General features: G+C 48.9%; 1 protein-coding gene, 1 long non-coding RNA gene and 1 other non-coding gene across 3 annotated transcripts in view; 2 read left to right on the top strand and 1 right to left on the bottom strand.

The window, feature by feature from the left end:
- The window catches only part of C17H19orf47 (chromosome 17 C19orf47 homolog), a 50,839-nt gene extending 42,452 nt beyond the window's left edge, over positions 1-8,387 (top strand). Inside the window, exon 10 of the mRNA XM_055250050.2 lies at positions 7,364-8,387. Within this exon, the coding sequence (XP_055106025.1) occupies positions 7,364-7,413 (50 nt within the window). The 3' untranslated portion in view covers positions 7,414-8,387. The remainder of the gene's footprint in view (positions 1-7,363) is intronic.
- LOC134733022 (uncharacterized) overlaps positions 540-19,862 on the bottom strand; it is a 28,894-nt gene continuing 9,571 nt past the window's right edge. The window contains exons 3-5 of the long non-coding RNA XR_010116583.1: positions 17,324-17,439; positions 17,077-17,115; positions 540-2,835 (exon numbers count right to left, since the gene is read on the bottom strand). This is a non-coding gene — a long non-coding RNA (uncharacterized lncRNA). The remainder of the gene's footprint in view (positions 2,836-17,076; positions 17,116-17,323; positions 17,440-19,862) is intronic.
- On the top strand, positions 9,033-9,139 carry LOC129467196 (U6 spliceosomal RNA). The gene has a single exon (XR_008652321.1). It is a non-coding gene; the product is annotated as a U6 spliceosomal RNA (small nuclear RNA).

Raw genomic sequence — 19,862 nt, forward strand, 5'->3', positions numbered from 1 at the left:
CAGTGAGCCAGGATTGCACCACTGCCCTGTAGCCTGTGACACAGCAGGACTTCGTCTCAAAAAAAAACAAAAAAACAAAAAAACTTTAATGACATTCTTACAGGCTATAAAATAACTTTTTTGGTAATGCTTTATTTTGGTATAATTGTAAACTTTTAGAACAGTAACAAGAAGCCTGGTGCAGTGGCTCACACCTGTAATCCCAGCACTTTGGAAGGCTGAGGCGGGTGGATCACCTGAGGTCAGGAGTTCAAGACCAGCCTGACCAACATGGTGAAATCCCGTCTCTATTAAAAATATAAAAATCAGCTGGGCGTGATGGTGGGTGCCTGTAGTCCCAGCTACTCAGGAGGCTGAGGCAGGAGAATCGCTTGAACCCGGGAGGCGGAGGTTGCAGTAAGCTGAGATCTCGCCACTGCGCTCCAGCCTGGGCAGCAGAGTGAGACTTGGTCTCAGAAAAAAAAAAAAAGTAACAAGAAGAGTACAAAGGATTTCTGTATACGCTTTACCCAGATTTGCCAATTGTTTACAATCTGTTCCATTTGTCTTACTGTTCCCTCTTCTCCCCTCCATAAGGATACATGCATCATCTATATCTATTATGTTATGAGCCATTTGAGAATTAGGTTGGAGAACATCATGTGTCTTTCTTTACCTCAGGACACTTGTGTGTAGTTCCTAAGATCAAGAACATTCTCTTTCCTTTTTTTTTTTTTTTTTTTGAGACAGAGTTTTGCTCTTGTCGCCCAGGCTGGAGTGCAATGGCGCGATCTTGGCTCACTGCAACCTTCTTCACCTGGGTTCAAGCGATTCTCCTGCCTCAGCTTCCCCAGTAGCTGGGATTACAGGCGCCCACCACCACGTCTGGCTAATTTTTGTATTCTTTAGTAGAGATGGGGTTTCACCATGTTGGGCTGGCTGGTCTTTGAACTCCTGACCTCAGGTGATCCACCTGCCTCAGCCTCCCAAAGTGCTGGGATTCCAGGCGCGGGTCACCATGCCCGGCCGAATATTCTCTTTCATAAGCACAGTACAACTATCAAAATCAAGAAATTTAACATGGACATGATACTTTTATCTAATGCACAATTCATGTTCCAATTTCATCAATTGTCCCAATAACGTTCCTTATTGCTGTTTTTTCTCCTGGCTTGGAACCAATTCAGGATCACACGTTGCATTTATTTATTTATCTTTTCCGAGACACCCTGGTGACTTGACTTAACATGTTGCATTTAGGGGTCGTGTAAGAGCTTCCTTTTAGACAGTGAATGTTCAAATAGAATGGTCCCCCAAATTGCTCTAGGAAGACTTGATGCCTGCAAGACATAGCTGGGTTTCTGCAGGGATGGCCAGCTCATGTGCCGCCATCTTGTGGCAAGTGTGAATAGAGTTTATAAATCCACTGGGCAGCTGTGAAATTTTTTTCTTGATGACCTAAAAAAAGATCAGGTGGTGTTAATATTATTTCAGTTTTTCTTAATAATGTGGGAGGCTGTGTTGTAAGGATTTTGCTATTTCAAATCTACCTTTTTTTTTTTTGAGACAGTCTGACTGTGTTGCCCAGGCTGGAGTACAGTGGCACGATCTTGGCTCACTGGAACCCCTGCCTCCCAGGTTCAAGCGATTCTCCTCCCTCAGCCTCCTGATTAGCTGGGATTACAGGTGCCCACCACTATGCCCAGCTAATTTTTGTATTTTTAGTAGAGACGGGGTTTCGCCATGTTGGCCAGGCTGGTCTTGAACTCCTGACCTCAGGTGATCTGCTCTCCTCGGCCTCCCAAAGTGCTAGGATTACAGGCATGAACCACCGCGCCTGACCTAATTTTTTATATGTTTAGTAGCAGGCTAGTCTCGAACTCCTGGCTTCAAGTGATCGGCCCACCTCAGCTTTCCAAAGTGCTGGGATGACAGGCATGAGCCACTGCGCCTGGCCAACTCGGTAAATAGGCACGTTCAGACGTGGAATAAAAATCAGCATAGTACAGAGCTTTAACCTTCCTAATCAAAACCGCATTTGGTAAACAAATATTTATTGATCCCCAAGTCCCAACTATGTGCCTGGTGTAGGGGAGCAAAAAATGGCTTCCCTCTACCCTTCTAGGTTCTTTGACTGGGCTACATATTAAATTGACATAAGGCAGATTAACAGGAGAAAAAACTCATTTTAATTATGTAAGTATGCACAGGAGCCCCACAATATATGAGATTCAAAGAAGGGCCAGATGATTGAAGCTTATATAGCATCCTGAGCTACAGAAAAGAAGAGGGGCTTGCAGCTTCTGGGAGGTGGTGGTGACCTAAATTATGGGAGGGTGCAGGGAGGAAGTGTATGGTGAATAAAAGTTGTCTTGTTATGCAGATTATAAGTCTCTTAGTTAAGAAAAGTTGTCCCAGAAGAATAGATCTGGGCGTGGTGCCAACCTCCATTCTCATCTCCTGTGATCTGAGCTCATCTTCCCTGATTGAGAAGATTCCTGGGGAAGGGATTCATGACACTGGAGTTCCCTTTGGAGGATCTGTGTTTAGGTAGATAAGGGAAGGTCAAAGAAAGTCCTCCCTGCCCTTGCTGTTCCCCAGGTTCCCTCCATTTGAAGTAATCAGTGTATCAGAGGGGCGTATTTTGGGATTGGCATTTCTCGAACTTCTTCATTTCTCCTATCTGAAACTTCTCTAGAAGTTCCACACGCTAAAAGTTGATTTGGTGGTGGATGACAGAAAAATCAGATTAGTGTTTGAACAGTATGAGACCTGGGACTAGGTCAGTCCGATTAATCAGTTCTGTCTCATTCCAGGAGGTGGTGTGGCAGGTGGGCTCCCATCACGGTCAGGCCTCTGTATGGCACAAGCAAACAGGTATTTAATAAGAGGAAACAAAAGAATAAGGTTAATGTTTGGAGCAATCTGTAAACTAGTTTCTGAGCCTGGAGGGCAGCCAATTGACATGATTTCTAGATGTTGGGTCAAAGCATCTTCAGTTGGAGTAGGGGCAGGCAGTGATAATTTGACACAGATTTTCCTGGTTGCAATTTGCATCAGGGGTTCCAGTGAACTTTTTTTTTTTTTTTCTCAGAAAAAGTCTCGTTCTGTCGCCCAGGCTGGAGTGCAGTGATGCGATCTCGGCTCATTGCAACCTCTGCCTGCCAGGTTCAAGCGATTCTCCTGCCTCAGCCTCCCGAGTAGCTGGGACTACAGGCGCATGCCACCACGCCCAGCTAATTTTTTGTATTTTTAGTAGAGACGGGGTTTCACCATGTTAGCCAGGATGGTCTTGATGACCTTGTGATCCACCTGCCTCGGCCTCCCAAAGTGCTGGGATTACAGGCATGAGCCACTGTGCTGGCTTTTTTTTTTTTTTTTTTGAGACGGAGTCTCGCTGTGTTGCCCAGGCTGGAGTCAGTGGCATGACCTCCGCTCACTGCAAGCTCCGCCTCCCGGGTTCATGCCATTCTCCTGCCTCAGCCTCCCGAGTAGCTGGGACTACAGGCGCCCACCACCACGCCCAGCTAATTTTTTGTATTTTTAGTAGATGGGGTTTCACTGTGTTAGCCAGGATGGTCTCAATCTCCTGACCTCGTGATCCACCCGCCTCGGCCTCCCAAAGTGCTGGGATTACAGGCGTGAGCTACTGTGCCTGGCCTTTTTTTTTTTTTTTTTTTAGATGGAGTTTTGCTCTTGTTGCCCAGGCTGGAGTGCAATGGCACAATCTTGGCTCACTGCAGCCTCCGCCTCCTGGGTTCAAGCGATTCTGCTGCCTCAGCCCAAGTAGCTGGGATTACAGGCGCCTGCCAACCAACCCGGCTAATTTTTGTATGGGGTTTCACCATGTTGCTGGTCTTGAACTCCTGACCTCAGGTGGTCTTCCCACCCCGGCCTCCCAAAATGCTGGGATTACAGGTGTGAGCCCAGTGAACTTTCTGATTAGTTTGTATATTGGTAGGTATGAAGGTGGTGTATACCTAAGTGTTTGTGGTGATTTATCTGAAGTCTCTATCAAGTCTTCTAGTTTTAGCTTGCAGGGCTTCAGGAAAGGAAGTCTTAATTTCAGTAACTCCAAGTCAGAAGGGAGAAAAACTGGAAATGTTAGTTTGGAGAGTCATAGCCAGACATTTGAGGAAACTGGAAGAATTCAGGATCCACTCAAGTTTCCAGGTAAATAACAAACCCTCCACAACAATGAACTAGAATCTAATAATGGATACACTATAGTTTTCTTCTGAAACATAATTTTTCTTTGTACATTCACCCCCATTTCTGCCAAACACAATCACAGTGAGATTAATTTGTTGCCAGGAGTGGTGGCTCATGCCTGTAATCCCAGCACTTTGGGAGTTGAGGCAGGAGCAGATTGCTTTAGTCTAGGAGACCAGCCTGGGCAACATGGCAAAACCCCATCTCTACAAAAAATACAAAAAAAATCAGACGTGGTGGCACACGAAATACAAAAAAATTAGACGTGTTGGTGCATGCCTGTAGTCCCGACTACTCAGGAGGCTGACCTCAGAAGCATCATCTGAGCCTGGGAGGTGGAGGCTACAGTGAGCCGTGATCCTACCACTGTACTCCAGCCTGGGTGACAGAGCAAGACCCTGTTTCAAGGAAAAAAATATCAATTTGTTGCAAAATAAGGTTGGTCTCTTATTAAACTTGGCCTGATTATTTATGTAAGAGCAGTAAGAATAATGATTGATTGTAAAGGTTCTTTTTTATTTTTTTGGAGATGGAGTCTTGCTCTGTCGCCTAGGCTGGAGTGCAGTGGCGCATTCTTGGCTCACTGCAACCTCTGCCTCCCGGGTTCAAGCGATTCTCCTGCCTCAGCCTCCTGAGTAGCTGGGATTACAGGGGCCCACCACCATACCTGGCTAATGTTTTGTATTTTTAGTAGAGATGGGGTTTCTCCATGTTGACCAGGCTGTTTTCCAACTCCTGACCTCAAGTGATCCACCTGCCTTGGCCTTCCAAAGTGCTGGGATTATAGGCGTGAGCCACTGTGCCTGGCCCAGATTGGACCTTTTTTTTCCTTTTTTTCCTAGACAGAGTCTCTCTCTGTCACCCAGGCTGGAGTGCAGTGGAGCGATCTCGGCTCACTGCAACCTCCGCCTCCCAGGTTCGAGTGATTCTCCTGTCTCAGCCTCCCAAGTAGCTGGGACTACAGGCGTGCGCCACCATGCCCAGCTAATTTTTGTATTTTTAGTAGAGATGGGTTTCTCTATGTTGACCAGGCAAAGCCTCTCAGGCTAGGCGCGATGGCTCACACCTGCAACCCCAGCACTTTGGGAGGCCGAGGCGGGTGGATCACGAGGTCAGGAGTTCAAGACCAGCCTGACCAACATGGCGAAACCTTGTCTCTACCAAAAATACAAAAATTAGCCAGGCATGGTGGTGGGTGCCTGTAATCCCAGCTACTCGGGAGGCTGAGGCAGGGAGAATCTCTTGAACCTGGGAGGGGGAGGTTGCAGTGAGCCGAGACTGCACCACTGCACTCCAGCCTGGGTGACAGAGCGAGACTCTGTCTCAAAAATAAATAAATAAATAAATAAATAAATAAATGCATGCCTCTCAAGGTTATGAAGCCAGGGACTTGCCATCAAACTATGCCTATGGCACTATAATACTGTAGGTATTAAAAAAAAATTACAATCCGTCAGCTCAGTCCCATGCAATTCTTATTCTTTCTGATGTTGTTAGCAGGGTTTCTTTTTCTTTTTTTTTTCTGAGACAGAGTCTCGCTCTGTTACTCAGGCTGGAGTGCCTCGGCTCAGTGTAACCTCCACCTGCCGGGTTCAAGCGATTCTCGTGCTTCAGCCTCTGGAGTAGCTGGGATTACAGGTGTGCACCACCACACTCAACTAATTTTTTTGTTGTTGTTTTTTAGTAGAGACCGGGTTTCTCTATGTTGGCCAGGCTGGTCTCGAACTCCTGGCCTCAAATAAACTGCCTGCCTGGGCCTCCCAAAGTGCTGGTATTACAGGCATGAGCCACCACACCTAGCCGAGTCAGCAGTTTTCTGAGTCCAGTTTTTCCACTAGAGTTTTGGAAATTCTTACCCAGTCCAATGTTATAATCTTAAGTTTATTAGGACCTTCTATTTCAGACTACTTGTCAGAGTCATTTCCATGAATCTTGAAGAAGCAATTTGGGGCAATAGCTGATTGCAAATGCTTTTAGAGAAGAACCAAGACACTATTGATGAGCAAGACAGAATGGCCATGGTTAAAAAATCTGATGAGAGTTCATTATAACCAGCAATTTGATAAGGAAAGCTGGTTATTTCTGTGGCATATATCATGTTAACATAGTACAAAATTATGACTTATAACATTAGATTTCTAGGAATCTCATAATTTTTAGAACATTCGTATCAGTAACATATCCAGAAATATAACTTTTTTTTTTTTTGAGATGGTGTCTAGCTGTGTCACCCAGGCTGGAATGCAGTGGTGCGATCTTGGCTCACTGCAACCTCCGCCTCCCGGGTTCAAGCAATTTTCCTGCCTCACCCTCCCAAGTAGCTGGGATTACAGGTGCCCGCCACCACACCCAGCTAATTTTTGTATTTTTAGTAGAGGCGGAGTTTCACTGTGTTGTCTAGGCTGGTCTCGAAGTCCTGACTTCGTGATCCGCCCGCCATGGCCTCCCAAAGTGCTGGGATTACAAGCATGAGCCATTGCACCCAGCCATATAACTTATTTAAAAAAATGTTTTTTATCACCCTCATCACCTCCTACCCTGGTTCATAAATATAACTTAACGTTTAGCATCACTTGTTATTTGACAATGTTTCCCATTTAATTTAACATTTCAAATAAGCCTAATTAGTCTAATGTCTCTCTTTTTTTTGAGATGGAGTTTTGCTCTGTTACCCAGGCTGGAGTGCAATGGTGCGATCTCGGCTCTCTGCAACCTCCGCCCGCCGGGTTCAAGCGATTCTCCTGCCTCAGCCTCCCAAGTAGCTGGGATTATAGGTGCCCATCACCACGCCTGGCTATTTTTTTGTTGTTGTTTTTTAGTAGAGACAAGGTTTCGCCATGTCGGCCAGGCTGGTCTTAAACTCCTGACTTCAGGTGATCCACCTGCCTCAGCCTCTCAAAGTACTGGGATTACAGACGTGAGCCACCGTGCCTGGCTAATGTCTCTCTTTTTCAAGGTGAGAAACACATCTTTTGAGCTTTCCCAGGGGCTCAACTGGCAAATTCCAAAGTTAATTCAAGATCAAAAGACTGAATTTAGAATTTGATTTTAGGAAGTTTGTCAAAAATTTTAAAAAAGGCTTAAAACTCCTTCCTTCCCTCCCTCCCTCCCTCCCTCCCTCCCTCTCTTTCTTTTTCTTTGTTTCTTTCTTTTTCTTTCCTCTGTGGCCCAGACTGGAGTACACTCGGCTCGCTGCAGACTCCCTGCGTCCGGCTCCCGTGATTCTCCTGCCCTGGCCTGCGGGCTGCCTGGGATTGCCGGTGCGCGCTACCACCCCTCCCTGGTTTTTCTCCTTTGGCTGGAGGCGCGGTTTCGCCATGTCGGCCAGGCTGGTCTCCAGCTCCTGACCTCGAGTGCTCTGCCCGCCTCGGCCTCCGGAGGTGCTGGGACTGCAGACGGAGTCTCGCTCACTCGGTGCTCGGTGTTGCCCGGGCTGCAGTGCGGTGGTGTGGTCTTGGCTCGCTGCAGCCTCCGCCTCCCAGCCGCCTGCCTTGGCCTCCCAGGGTGCTGGGATTGCAGCCTCTGCCCGGCCGCCGCCCCGTCTGGGAGGTGGGGAGCATCTCTGCCTGGCCGCCCATCGTCTGGGTTATGAGGAGCTCCTCTGCCCGGCCGCCCCGTCTGGGAGGTGAGGAGCGCCTCTGCCCGGCCGCCCATCATCTGGGATGTGAAGAGCGACTCTGCCCGGCCGCCACCCCGTCTGGGAAGTGAGGAGCGCCTCTGCCCGGCTGCCCTGTCTGGGAAGTGAGGAGCGCCTCTGCCCGGCCGCCCCTTCTGGGATGTGAGGAGCGCCTCTGCCCGGCCGCCCCGTCTGGGAAGTGAGGAGCGCCTCTGCACGGCCGCCACCCCGTCTGGGAAGTGAGGAGCGTCTCTGCCCGGTCGCCCCGTCTGGGAAGAAGTGAGGAGCGCCTCTGCCCGGCCGCCACCCCGTCTAGGAAGTGAGGAGCGTCTCTGCCCGGCCGCCCCATCTGGGAAGTGAGGAGCGCCTCTGCCCTGCCGCCCCGTCTGGGAAGTGAGGAGCGCCTCTGCCCGGCCGCCCCGTCTGGGAAGTGAGCGCCTCTGCCCGACCGCCCCGTCTGGGAAGTGAGGAGTGCCTCTGCCCGGCCACCCATCGTCTGGGATGTGAGGAGCGCCTCTGCCCGGCCGCCCCATCCGGGAAGTGAGGAGCCCTTCTGCCCGACCGCCACCCCGTCTAGGATGTGAGGAGTGTCTCTGCCCGGCCACCCCGTCTGGGAAGTAAGGAGCACCTCTGCCTGGCTGCCCCGTCTGGGATGTGGGGAGCGCCTCTGCCCGGCTGCCATCTGGGAGGTCTACCACAGAGGCCAGAAGCAATGTGGGGGCTGGACGTGGTGGCTCACGCCTGTAGTCCCAGCACTCTGGGAGGCCGAGGCGGGTTGATCACTTGAGGCTAGGAGTTCGAGACCAGCCTGGCCAACATGGCGAAACATATGAAAAATACAACTGACAAACCAACCAACCAACCAAGCGACAACAAAACAGGTCTACCCTGGAGTCATACTCTAATTTTTTCTATTTTCCTCCCTTTCTGATCCTTTATCCCACTTCCTTTTTCTTCCTCTTCCTTCTCCTTCTTCTTTGTCAAATAGAGGATTGAGTTATTATCATTGATCCATACAAAGTCCCTCTCTCATTTATTTTCTTTAATTCCCACCCCCCATTTCTATTCCCCGTCTTCCCATGTGCAACCTTCCTAATATGTTTGATATGCATCTTTTTGTTTGTATGTACTTTTAGAAAATGTTTATTGTTTTGTGTGCAAAAAAAATAAATAAAATAAATTTAAATATTAAAACTAAAAAAAAAAGGTTTAAAACACTTAATTAGTGCTTGCTTTGGCAGCACATATACTAAAGCTGGAATGATACAGAGAAGATTAGCATGGCCCCTGTGCAAGGATAACTCGCAAATTCATGCGGCCTTCCATATTTTTTGAAATTAAGAAAAGAAAAAAGGAAAAATTTGATTAAATAGGATCTCAGGTAACTATTAATTTAGGTCACTAATAATTAGTCTGGTTACCAGAGTGATTATTATATAGTGATCTGGGATCCCATTTAATCAACTGTTCATTTTATAATCATTTAATATTTTATAATTTAAGTATTTAATGAGTATTTAATATTTATTAATATTCATTTCATAATCACCAGGGTAATTATTAAAAGGCTTCAAAGGCAAATAGAGAAAGTTACATAGTTGTAAAAATATATATATTAGCTCTCTTAATAGAGAGGATTTTATTTTCTTGGAAAGTAATTGAAGGCCTGATAAAAGATAACATAAACAGAAAATTATTTTGATAAGACCTAATTTTTTTAAGGTAGATTACTTAAAAGGTGAAAAAGAAAATCTTTCACTCTTTCTTATCAATACTACAAGAAAATATTGCATTTTATTTTATTTTTTTTATTTTTTTTTTATTTTATTATTTTTTTTATTGATTTTTTTTGCATACAAAAACAATAAACATTTTCTAAAAATACATACAAACAAAAAGATGCGTATCAAACATATTAGGAAGGTTGCACATGGGAAGTCGGGGAATAGAAATGGGGGTGGGAGTTAAAATAAATGAGAGAGGGACTTTATATGGATCAGTGATAATAACTCAATCCTCTATTTGACAAAGAAGAGGGAGAAGGAAGAGGAAGAAAAAGAAAGTGGGATAAAGGATCAGAAAGGGAGGAAAATAGAAAAAATTAGAGTATGACTCCAGGGTAGACCTGTTTTGTTGTCATTGAGTTGGTTGGTTGGTTTGTCTGTTGTATTCTTCATGTTTCGCCAAGTTGGCCAGACTGGTCTCGAACTCCTAGCCCGAAGTGATCAACCCGCCTCGCCCCCCAGAGTGCCGGGACCACAGGTGTGAGCCACCACGTCCAGCCCCCACATTGCTTCTGGCCTCCGTGGTAGACCTCCCAGACGGAGCGGCCAGGCAGAGGAGCTCCTCACTTCTACCCAGACACGGGGCGGCCAGGCAGAGGGGCTCCTCACTTCCCAGACGGGGCGGCCAGGCAGAGACGCTCCTCACTTCTTCCCAGACGATAGGTGGCCGGGCAGAGGCGCTCCTCACTTCCCAGACGATGGGTGGTCGGGCAGAGGCGCTCCCCACTTCCCAGACGATGGGTGGCCGGGCAGAGGCGCTCCTCACTTCCCAGACGATGGGCGGCCGGGCAGAGGCGCTCCTCACCTCCCAGACGATGGGGCGGCCGGGCAGAGGCACTCCTCACTTCCCAGATGGGGCAGCCGGGCAGAGGCGCTCCTCACTTTCCAGACGATGGGTGGCCGGGCAGAGGCGCTCCTCACCTCCCAGACGATGGGTGGCCGGGCAGAGGCGCTCCTCACCTCCCAGACGATGGGTGGCCGGGCAGAGGCGCTCCTCACCTCCCAGACGGGGCGGCCGGGCAGAGGCGCTCCTCACTTCTTCCCGGACGGGGCGGCCGGGCAGAGGCGCTCCTCACTTCTTCCCGGACGGGGCGGCCGGGCAGAGGCGCTCCTCACTTCTTCCCGGACGGGGCGGCCGGGCAGAGGCGCTCCTCACTTCTTCCCGGACGGGGCGGCCGGGCAGAGGCGCTCCTCACTTCTTCCCGGACAGGGGGGCCGGGCAGAGGCGCTCCTCACTTCCTCCCGGACAGGGTGGCCGGGCAGAGGCGCTCCTCACCTCCCAGACGATGGGAGGCCGGGCAGAGGCGCTCCTCACTTCCCAGACGATGGGTGGCCGGGCAGAGGCGCTCCTCACTTCCCAGACAGGGTGGCCGGGCAGAGGCGCTCCTCACTTCCCAGACGATGGGTGGCCGGGCAGAGGCGCTCCTCACTTCCCAGACGGGGCGGCCGGGCAGAGGCGCTCCTCACTTCCCAGACGGTAGGTGGCCGGGCAGAGGCGCTCCTCACTTCCCAGACGGTGGGTGGCCGGGCAGAAGCGCTCCTCACTTCCCAGACGGTGGGTGGCCGGGCAGAGGCGCTCCTCACTTCCCAGACGGTGGGTGGCCGGGCAGAGGCGCTCCTCACTTCCCAGACGGGGCGGCCGGGCAGAGGCGCTCCTCACTTCCCAGACGGTGGGTGGCCGGGCAGAGGCGCTCCTCACTTCCCAGACGGTGGGTGGCCGGGCAGAGGCGCTCCTCACTTCCCAGACGGGGCGGTCGGGCAGAGGCGCTCCTCACTTCCCATACGGGGCGGCCAGGCAGAGGTGCTCCTCACCTCCCAGCCGGGGCGGCCGGGCAGAGGCGCTCCCCACCTTCCAGATGTGGCGGCGGCCGGGCAGGGGCTGCAATCCCAGCACCCTGGCAGGCCAAGGCAGGCGGCCGGGGGGTAGAGGCTGCCGCGAGGCCAGACCACGCCACCGCACTCCAGCCTGGGCAACACCGAGCACTGGGTGAGCGAGACTCCGTCTGTAGTCCCAGTACCTCGGGAGGCTGAGGCGGGCAGAGCACTCGGCGTCAGGAGCTGGCGACCAGCGTGGCCAAGATGGCGAACGCGTGCCTGCATCCAAAGGAGAAAAGGCAGGCAGCGGTGGCGCGCGCAGGCAGTCCCAGGCAGTCGGCGGCGTGGGCAGCAGCAAGCCGAGTAGATTGTAGCCTGCGCCAGAGAGGGAAAGAAAGAAAGGAAAGAAAGAAAGGAAGGAAGGAAGGAAGGAAGGAAGGAAGGAAGGAAGGAAGGAAGGAAGGAAGGAGAAGGAAGGAAGGAAGGAAGGAGAAAATATTGCATTTTAAAAGATAGGAAGGAAGGAAGGAAGGAAGGAGAAGGAAGGAAGGAAGGAAGGAAGGAGAAAATATTGCATTTTAAAAGATAATGCAGGGCCGGGCGCGGTGGCTCACGCTTGTAATCCCAGCACTTTGGGAGGCCGAGGTGGGCGGATCACGAGGTCAGGAGATCGAGACCACGGTGAAACCCCGTCTCTACTAAAAATACAAAAAATTAGCCGGGCGTGGTGGCGGGCGCCTGTAGTCCCAGCTACTCGGAGAGGCTGAGGCAGGAGAATGGCGTGAACCCGGGAGGTGGAGCTTGCAGTGAGCCGAGATTGCGCCACTGCACTCCAGCCTGGGCGACAGAGTGAGACTCCGTCTCAAAAAAAAAAAAAAAAAAAAAAAAAAAAAAAAAAAAAAAAAAAAAAAAAAAAAAAGATAATGCCAAATTCTAGTTTTGCATCAATGTACCCTTGATATTGACTCATTTTTTTTTTTTTTAAACTACATTTTTTTCTGTGTTTGTTTTTTTTGAGATGGAGTCTCGCTTTGTCACCCAGGCTGGAGTGCAGTGGCACGATCTCGGCTCACTGCAAGCTCCGCCTCCCGGATTCACACCATTCTCCTGCCTCAGCCTCCCGAGTAGCTGGGACTACAGGCGCCCACCACTACGCCCGGCTAATTTTTTTTTTGTGTATTTTTAGTAGAGGCAGGGTTTCACCGTGTTAGCCAGGATGGTCTCGATCTCCTGACCTCGTGATCCGCCTGCCTCAGCCTCCCAAAGTGCTGGGATTACAGGCGTGAGCCACCGCGCCCGGCTAAGGCTCATTTTTAAGACATAATAAATTCACTCAATTTTGGTCAGTTTGACCACAAAAGATTCTCTCTTTCCAACTTTTACATGCATTCAGTTTTACCTGTATCTTTTCTTCCTTCCTTCATTCTGCAACAACTTATAAACTAGACTAAGTTATTTTTCCTCAACAAAACCCCCCCACATCTTCATACCTCATAACATCTTACTTTCCTTGTACACTTTGCATACAGAGTCACTTATAGTAGTTATATAATTACATATTAGAATTTTAAGTCTTAGCAACTCTATAGTGAAAACCTAGGAAGTAAGCGATTTTGAACTGTCATGTGCCAACATTTTGTGAAGACACATAATTTCTAGAAACGTGTTTTCTCGCAGAATAGTTTTTCAGTATGAAACAGGACATGTTTACCTATGGACCCAAATATATTATTTCTTTCTATAAATTTTAAGAAGCCAAAGGTAAATAAACTTGTGCCTGTGTTCAGCAATGAATGCTTTAGTATTTTGTTTTATTTGGAAATGACCTGGATATTTAATGAATATCCACCATCCAAGGGTGTAGTTACCAAAGAGGTTGGGAAACCTTTTTAAAGAGTTATTTATAAACCACAATTATTTTTTCTTTTCTTTTTTTTTTTTTTTTTGAGACAGCGTTTCACTCTTATAGCCGAGGCTGGAGTGCAATGGCATGATCTCAGCTCACTGCAACCTCCGCCTCCCAGGTTAAAGCATAAAGCACGATTGTTGTTGAAAAGTTCATTTATAAACTTTTATCCTACTTTTATTTATTTCACATGTTCTTAACAATTATGCTTAGATTAGTCATGGAAGTTTCATGAGACATTAGACAAAGTCAGCTCTCCCAAGTCATTTCCCTATTCGCCTTTTTTTTTTTTTTTTTTGAGACAGAGTCTCACTCTGTCACCCAAGCTGGAGTGTAGTGACTCTATCTCGGCTCACTGCAGCCTCTGCCTCTGGGTTCAAGCCATTCTCCTGCCTCAGCCTCCAGAGTAGCTGGGATTACAGGTGTGCACCACCAAACCCAGCTATTTTTTTTTTTTTTTTTTTGAGATGGAGTCACCTCTGTTGCTCGGCCTGAATGCAGTGGCACGATCTCAGCTCACTGCAACCTCCGCCTCTCAGGTTCAAGCGATTCTCCTACCTCAGCCTTCTGAGTAGCTGGGACTACAGGTGCCCGCCACCATACCCAGCTAATTTTTTTGTTTGTTTGTTTTTTGAGACAGAGTCTCGCTCCGTTGCCCAGGCTGGAGTGCAGTGGTGCAATCTCGCCTCACTGCAACCTCTGCCTCCCGGGTTCAAGCAATTCTCTGCCTCAGCCTCCAGAGTAGCTGGGATTACAGATGCCCGCCACCACGCCCAACCAATTTTTGTATTTTTAGTAAAGACGGGTTTTCACCATCTTGGCCAGGCTGATCTTGAACTCCTGACCTTGTGATCCACTCACCTCGGCCTCCCAAAGTGTTGGGATTATAGGCGTGAGCCACCGCACCCAGCTAATTTTTTTTTTGTATTTTTAGTAGAGACTGGGTTTCACTATGTTAGCCGGGCTGGTCCTGTACTCCTGACTTCAAGTAATCTGCCCACGGCCTCCCAAAGTGCTGGGATTACAGGCATGAGCCACTGTGCCTGTCCCCACTATTCACCATTTTTACATCAAATGCGTGTCAGGCAGCCATCATCTAAGCAAGGACCATAATGTGAAATACATATATAAGGTTTTTTGGGTTTTGTTTTTGTTTAATTTTTTTTGTAAGTCAGAAGACAGAGCTGTTTTTCATTAAACCAACAATATTAAACTAGTTTTATTTACCAAAGATGTACCCAAGTCATGTGAACTTGGAAAGCATTTGGATTACTTCCTATATTTCTAGCAGTTTTAGGCATATAGTCATCTCCTGCATAATGATGTTTAGTGAGCAATGCACCACATAGATAATGGTGGTCCCATAAGGTTATAATGGAGATGCCCTCTGCAAGTGCACCACTTTTATCTTTTTTTTTTTTTTTTTTTTTTTGAGACAGGGTCTCGCTCTGTGGCCCAGGCTGGAGTGCAATGGTGTGATCTCAGCTCACTGCAACCTCTGCCTCCTGGGTTCAAGCAATTCTCTTGCCTCAGCCTCCCAAGTAGCTGGGATTACAAATGCCCGCCACCATGCCCAGCTAATTTTTGTATTTTTAGTAGAGATGGGGTTTCACCATGTTGGCCAGGCTGGTCTTGAACTCCTGACCTCAGGTGATTCACCTGTCTCAGCCTCCCGAAGTGCTGGGATTACAGGTGTGAGCCACTGCGGCTGGCCCACTTTTATCTTTTATTGTACCTTTTCTATGTTTAGATATACGAACACTTGGCCAGGCACAACGGCTCATGCCTGTGATTCTAGCATTTTGGGAGGCCGAGGCAGGCAGATTGCTTGAGGTCAGGAGTTCAAGACCAGCCTGGTCAATATGGCGAAACCCCATCTCTACTAAAAATACAAAAAATTAGCCAGGCATGGTGGTGTGCACCTGTAATCCCAGCTACTCGGGAGGCTGAGGCAGGAGAATTGCTTGAATCCAGGAGGCAGAGGTTGCAGTGAGCCAAAATGGTGCCACTCACTCCAGCCTGGGCGACAGAGCAAAACTTGGTCTCAAAAAAAATAAAAACAAACAAACAGCAATTGCCTTCAGTATTCAGTACAATAACATGCGGTACAAGTTTATAGCAATAGACTATAACTTATAGCCTAGGTATATAGTAGGCTATATGATCTAGCTTTGCTTAAATACACTCTATGATGTTCACATAATGACAAAATTGCCTAATGAAGGAATTTCTCAGAACATATTCTCATCATTAAGTGACACGTGACTGTATTTAATTTACATGAGTGGGCCAGGCATGTTGGTTCATGCCTGTAATCCCAGCACTTTGGGAGGCCAGGGCAGGAGGATCACTTGAGACCAGGAGTTTAAGAGCAGCCTGGGCAACATGGCAAGACCCTGTCTCTACAAAACTAAAAATATTAGCCAGGAGTGGTGGCACATGCCTGTAGTCCCAGCTACTCGGGAGGTTGAGGTGGGAGGATCACTTGAGTCCAGGAGGCAGAGGCTGCAGTGAATGGTGATTGTGACGCTGCACTCCAGCCTGGGTGACAGAGTGAGACCCTGTCTCAATAAATAAATACGTAAATAAGTAATCTGGGCCAGGCGCGGTGGCTCATGCATGTAATCCCAGCACTTTGGGAGGCTGAGGCGGGCAGATCACCTGAGGTCAGGAGTTCGAGACCAGCCTGACAAACATGGCAAAACCTTATCTCTACTAAAAATACAAAAATTATCCGGGTATGGTGGCGGGCGCCTGTAATGTCAGCTACTCAGGAGGCTGAGGCAGGGACAGTCGCTTGAACCTGGGAGGCGGAGGTTGCAGTGAGCTGAGATCATGTTAATGCACTCCAGCCTGGGCGACAGAGTGAGACTCAGTCTCAAACAAACAAAAAAAGTAATCTGATTTCTGCTTTTTAATCTTGCTAGAGGAGTCTCTAAGACTAGCTGTTATACCCTTTTCTGTCCTCTTTTCTTGATCTTTCCATAGGTACCGATAAGACAGCCGTTTAGGCCAGGCATGGTGGCTCACACCTGTAATCCCAGCACTTTGGGAGACTAAGGCAGGCAGATCATGAGGTCAGGAGTTCAAGACCAGCCTGGCCAACATGGTAAAACCCTGTCTCTACTAAAAATACAAAAATTAGCTGGGCATAGTAGCGGGCACCTATAATCCCAGCTACTCGGGAGGCTGAGGCAGTAGAATCATTTGAACCCAGGAGGCGGAGGTTGCAGTGAGGCAAGATTAAGCCACTGCACTCCAGCCTGGGCGACAGGGCGAGACTCCGTCTCAAAAAAGAAAAAAAGAAAGCAAAGACCTTTGTTGCCACAGGCATTAAGGATAGTTTGTGTAAATGGTGTCTCCGGTCTCCCACGACACTCACTGACCCGCTAATCTGTGACACCAGGCAAGCACTACTGGGATTGGACTTTCCCAGCACTGTCCAATTGAAGGTTGAGACAACAAAGCCCTTATGGACTGGGACGGTTATTGGGACCAAACTCTCCTGAGAGCTGGCACGAGTGGACAAAGAGAATGCCGCTGTCACTGCATCGTGGGCTTCCAGCCTATTTGACTGGCTGGCTGACACAAGCCGACACTTGCACCCTCAGCTGGCAGAGGCCAGAGTGTTCTCACTGATGGAAAAGCCAAGCTCTCAAGACATAAAACAAGACCCCAGGAGCACCTCATCTGGTTTTTGTCTTGGGGACCCACAGCAAAATTAGTCTGAACAGACATTGGTCTGCTGAGAACTGTGAACTCACCAGTCTTTGAGGCCTGTGTTCTTGCCCTGTGATTCTCTTCTGTATGACACGACACAAAAGACACAGACATGGGAAAATAATGACCATCTCTGGGAGGGGAGGAATCAGAAAACAAGAATACCACCCCTCACCACCAAAAAAAATAACCAAACAAAAAAACCAGAGTTATTATACAAGAACTAGTTCGCACACATTTTCTCCTGCTAATCCAAACTTAGAAAAGGGAAAAAGACAAAGAGACACTTACCTATCTTGCTTCCGCTGGACTCTACAGGCAGGGATCTGGGGGGCTAATGTGGGAGGAAATCTTATCTGTGGCCAGTGTTTGGTCAGGCATGCCAGGAGCCTGCTGCTGAAGCAGTCCTAGAGTAGAAAGTGAAAGATGCCTCACATTGGGCACCAGAAACTGGAAGGGAGTGAAAAATGGCTTCTCGCTACCTGTTTTTTTTCTTTTCTTTTTTTTTTGGAGATGGATTATTGCTCTGTCGCCCAGGCTGGAGTGCAGTGGTGCCATCTCGGTTCACTGCAACCTCCGCCTCACAGGTTCAAATGATTCTCCTGCCTCAGCCTCTTAAGTAGCCTCTTAAGCACGCGCCACCACGCTTTACTAATTTTTGTATTTTTTTTTTTTTTTTTTTTTTTTTTTTTTTTTTTGAGACGGAGTCTTGCTCTGTCGCCCAGGCTCTGGAGTGCAGTGGCGCAATCTCGGCTCACTGCAAGCTCCGCCTCCCGGGTTCACGCCATTCTCCTGCCTCAGCCTCTCCGAGTAGCTGGGACTACAGGCGCCCGCCACCACGCCCGGCTAATTTTTTGTATTTTTAGTAGAGACGGGGTTTCACTGTGGTCTCGATCTCCTGACCTCGTGATCCGCCCGCCTCGGCCTCCCAAAGTGCTGGGATTACAAGCGTGAGCCACCGCGCCCGGCTAATTTTTGTACTTTTAATAGAGACGGGGTTTTACCATGTTAATTAGGCTGGTCTACTAACTTCTGATCTCGTGATCTGCCCGCCTCGGCCTCCCAAAATGCTAGGATTATAGGCATGAGCCGCTGCGCCTGGCCCCTCCTGCTATGCTTCTAAGTTCTTTGGCTGGCTTACACATTAAACCAATATAAGGCAGATTAACAGTAGCAAAAGGCCGAGCATGGTGGCTCACACCTGTAAATCCCAGCACTTTGGGAGGCCAAGGCAGGCGGATCATGAGGTCAGGAGCTCGAGACCAGCCTTGCCAACATGGTGAAACCCTGTCTCTACTAAAAATACAAAAATTAGCCTGGCGTGGTGGCGCTTGCCTGTAATCCCAGCTACTCAGGAGGCTGAGGCAGGAGAATCGCTTGAACCCGGGAAGGGGAGGTTGCAGTGAGCCAAGATCGCATCATTGCACTCCAGCCTGGGTGACAGAGTGAGACTCTGTCTCAGAAAAAAAAACAAAAACAAACAAACAAACAAAAAACAGTAGCAAAAAATTGCTGGACACAGTGGCTCATGCCTGTAATCCCAGCACTTTGGGAGGCTGAGGCGGGTGGATCACTTGAGGTCAGGAGTTCGAGACTAGCCTGACCAACATAGCGAAATCTCATCTCTACTAAAAATAAAAAAATTGGCCAGGTGTGGTGGCATGGTGGGCGCCTGTAATCCCAGCCACTCGGAAGGCTGAGGCAAGAGAATTGCTTGAACCTGGGAGGCAGAGGTTGCAGTGAGCCGAGATCACACCATTGCACTCCAGCCTGGGCAACAAGAGCGAAACTCCATCTCAAAAAAAAAAAAAATTACATACTTAGACATGAGAGTCCCACAAAATATGAGATTCAAAGAAGTGTCAGAGGATTGAAGCTTATTATATGGCATCCTGACCTGCATAAAAGAAGAGGGGCGGCCGGGCGCGGTGGCTCACGCTTGTAATCCCAGCACTTTGGGAGGCCAAGGCGGGCGGATCACGAGGTCAGGAGATCGAGACCACGGTGAAACCCCGTCTCTACTAAAAATACAAAAAATTAGCCGGGCGTGGTGGCGGGCGCCTGTAGTCCCAGCTACTCGGAGAGGCTGAGGCAGGAGAATGGCGTGAACCCGGGAGGCGGAGGTTGCAGTGAGCCGAGATCGCGCCACTGCACTCCAGCCTGGGTGACAGAGCGAGACTCTGTCTCAAAAAAAAAAAAAAAAAAAAAAAAAAAAAAAAGAAGAGGGGCTTGGGGCTTCTGGGAGGTGGTGGTGACATAAGTTATGGGAGGGTGCAGGGAGGAAGTGTATGGTAAATAAAAGTTGTTATGCAGATTGTCTATGAGTTAAGAAAAGTTTTCCCAGAAGAATAGGTGACAGTCTGGGCATCATGTCAACCTCCAGTCTCCTCTCCTGTGATCTGAGCTCATCTTCTCTGATTGAGAAGATTCCGCCGGGCGCGGTGGCTCACGCTTGTAATCCCAGCACTTTGGGAGGCCGAGGCGGGCGGATCACAAGGTCAGGAGATCGAGACCACGGTGAAACCCCGTCTCTACTAAAAAATACAAAAAATTAGCCGGGCGTGGTGGCGGGCGCCTGTAGTCCCAGCTACTCGGAGAGGCTGAGGCAGGAGAATGGCGTGAACCCGGGAGGCGGAGCTTGCAGTGAGCCGAGATCGCGCCACTGCACTCCAGCCTGGGTGACAGAGCGAGACTCCGTCTCAAAAAAAAAAAAAAAAAAAAAAAAAAAAAAAGAGAAGATTCCTGGGGAGGGGATTCATGACAATGGAGTTCCTTTTGGAGGATCCATGTACAGACAGGTAAGGGAAGGTCAGAGAAAATCGCTGCACTT

This window comes from Symphalangus syndactylus, chromosome 17 (genome assembly GCF_028878055.3).
Source record: "Symphalangus syndactylus isolate Jambi chromosome 17, NHGRI_mSymSyn1-v2.1_pri, whole genome shotgun sequence".
Taxonomy (NCBI): domain Eukaryota; kingdom Metazoa; phylum Chordata; class Mammalia; order Primates; family Hylobatidae; genus Symphalangus; species Symphalangus syndactylus.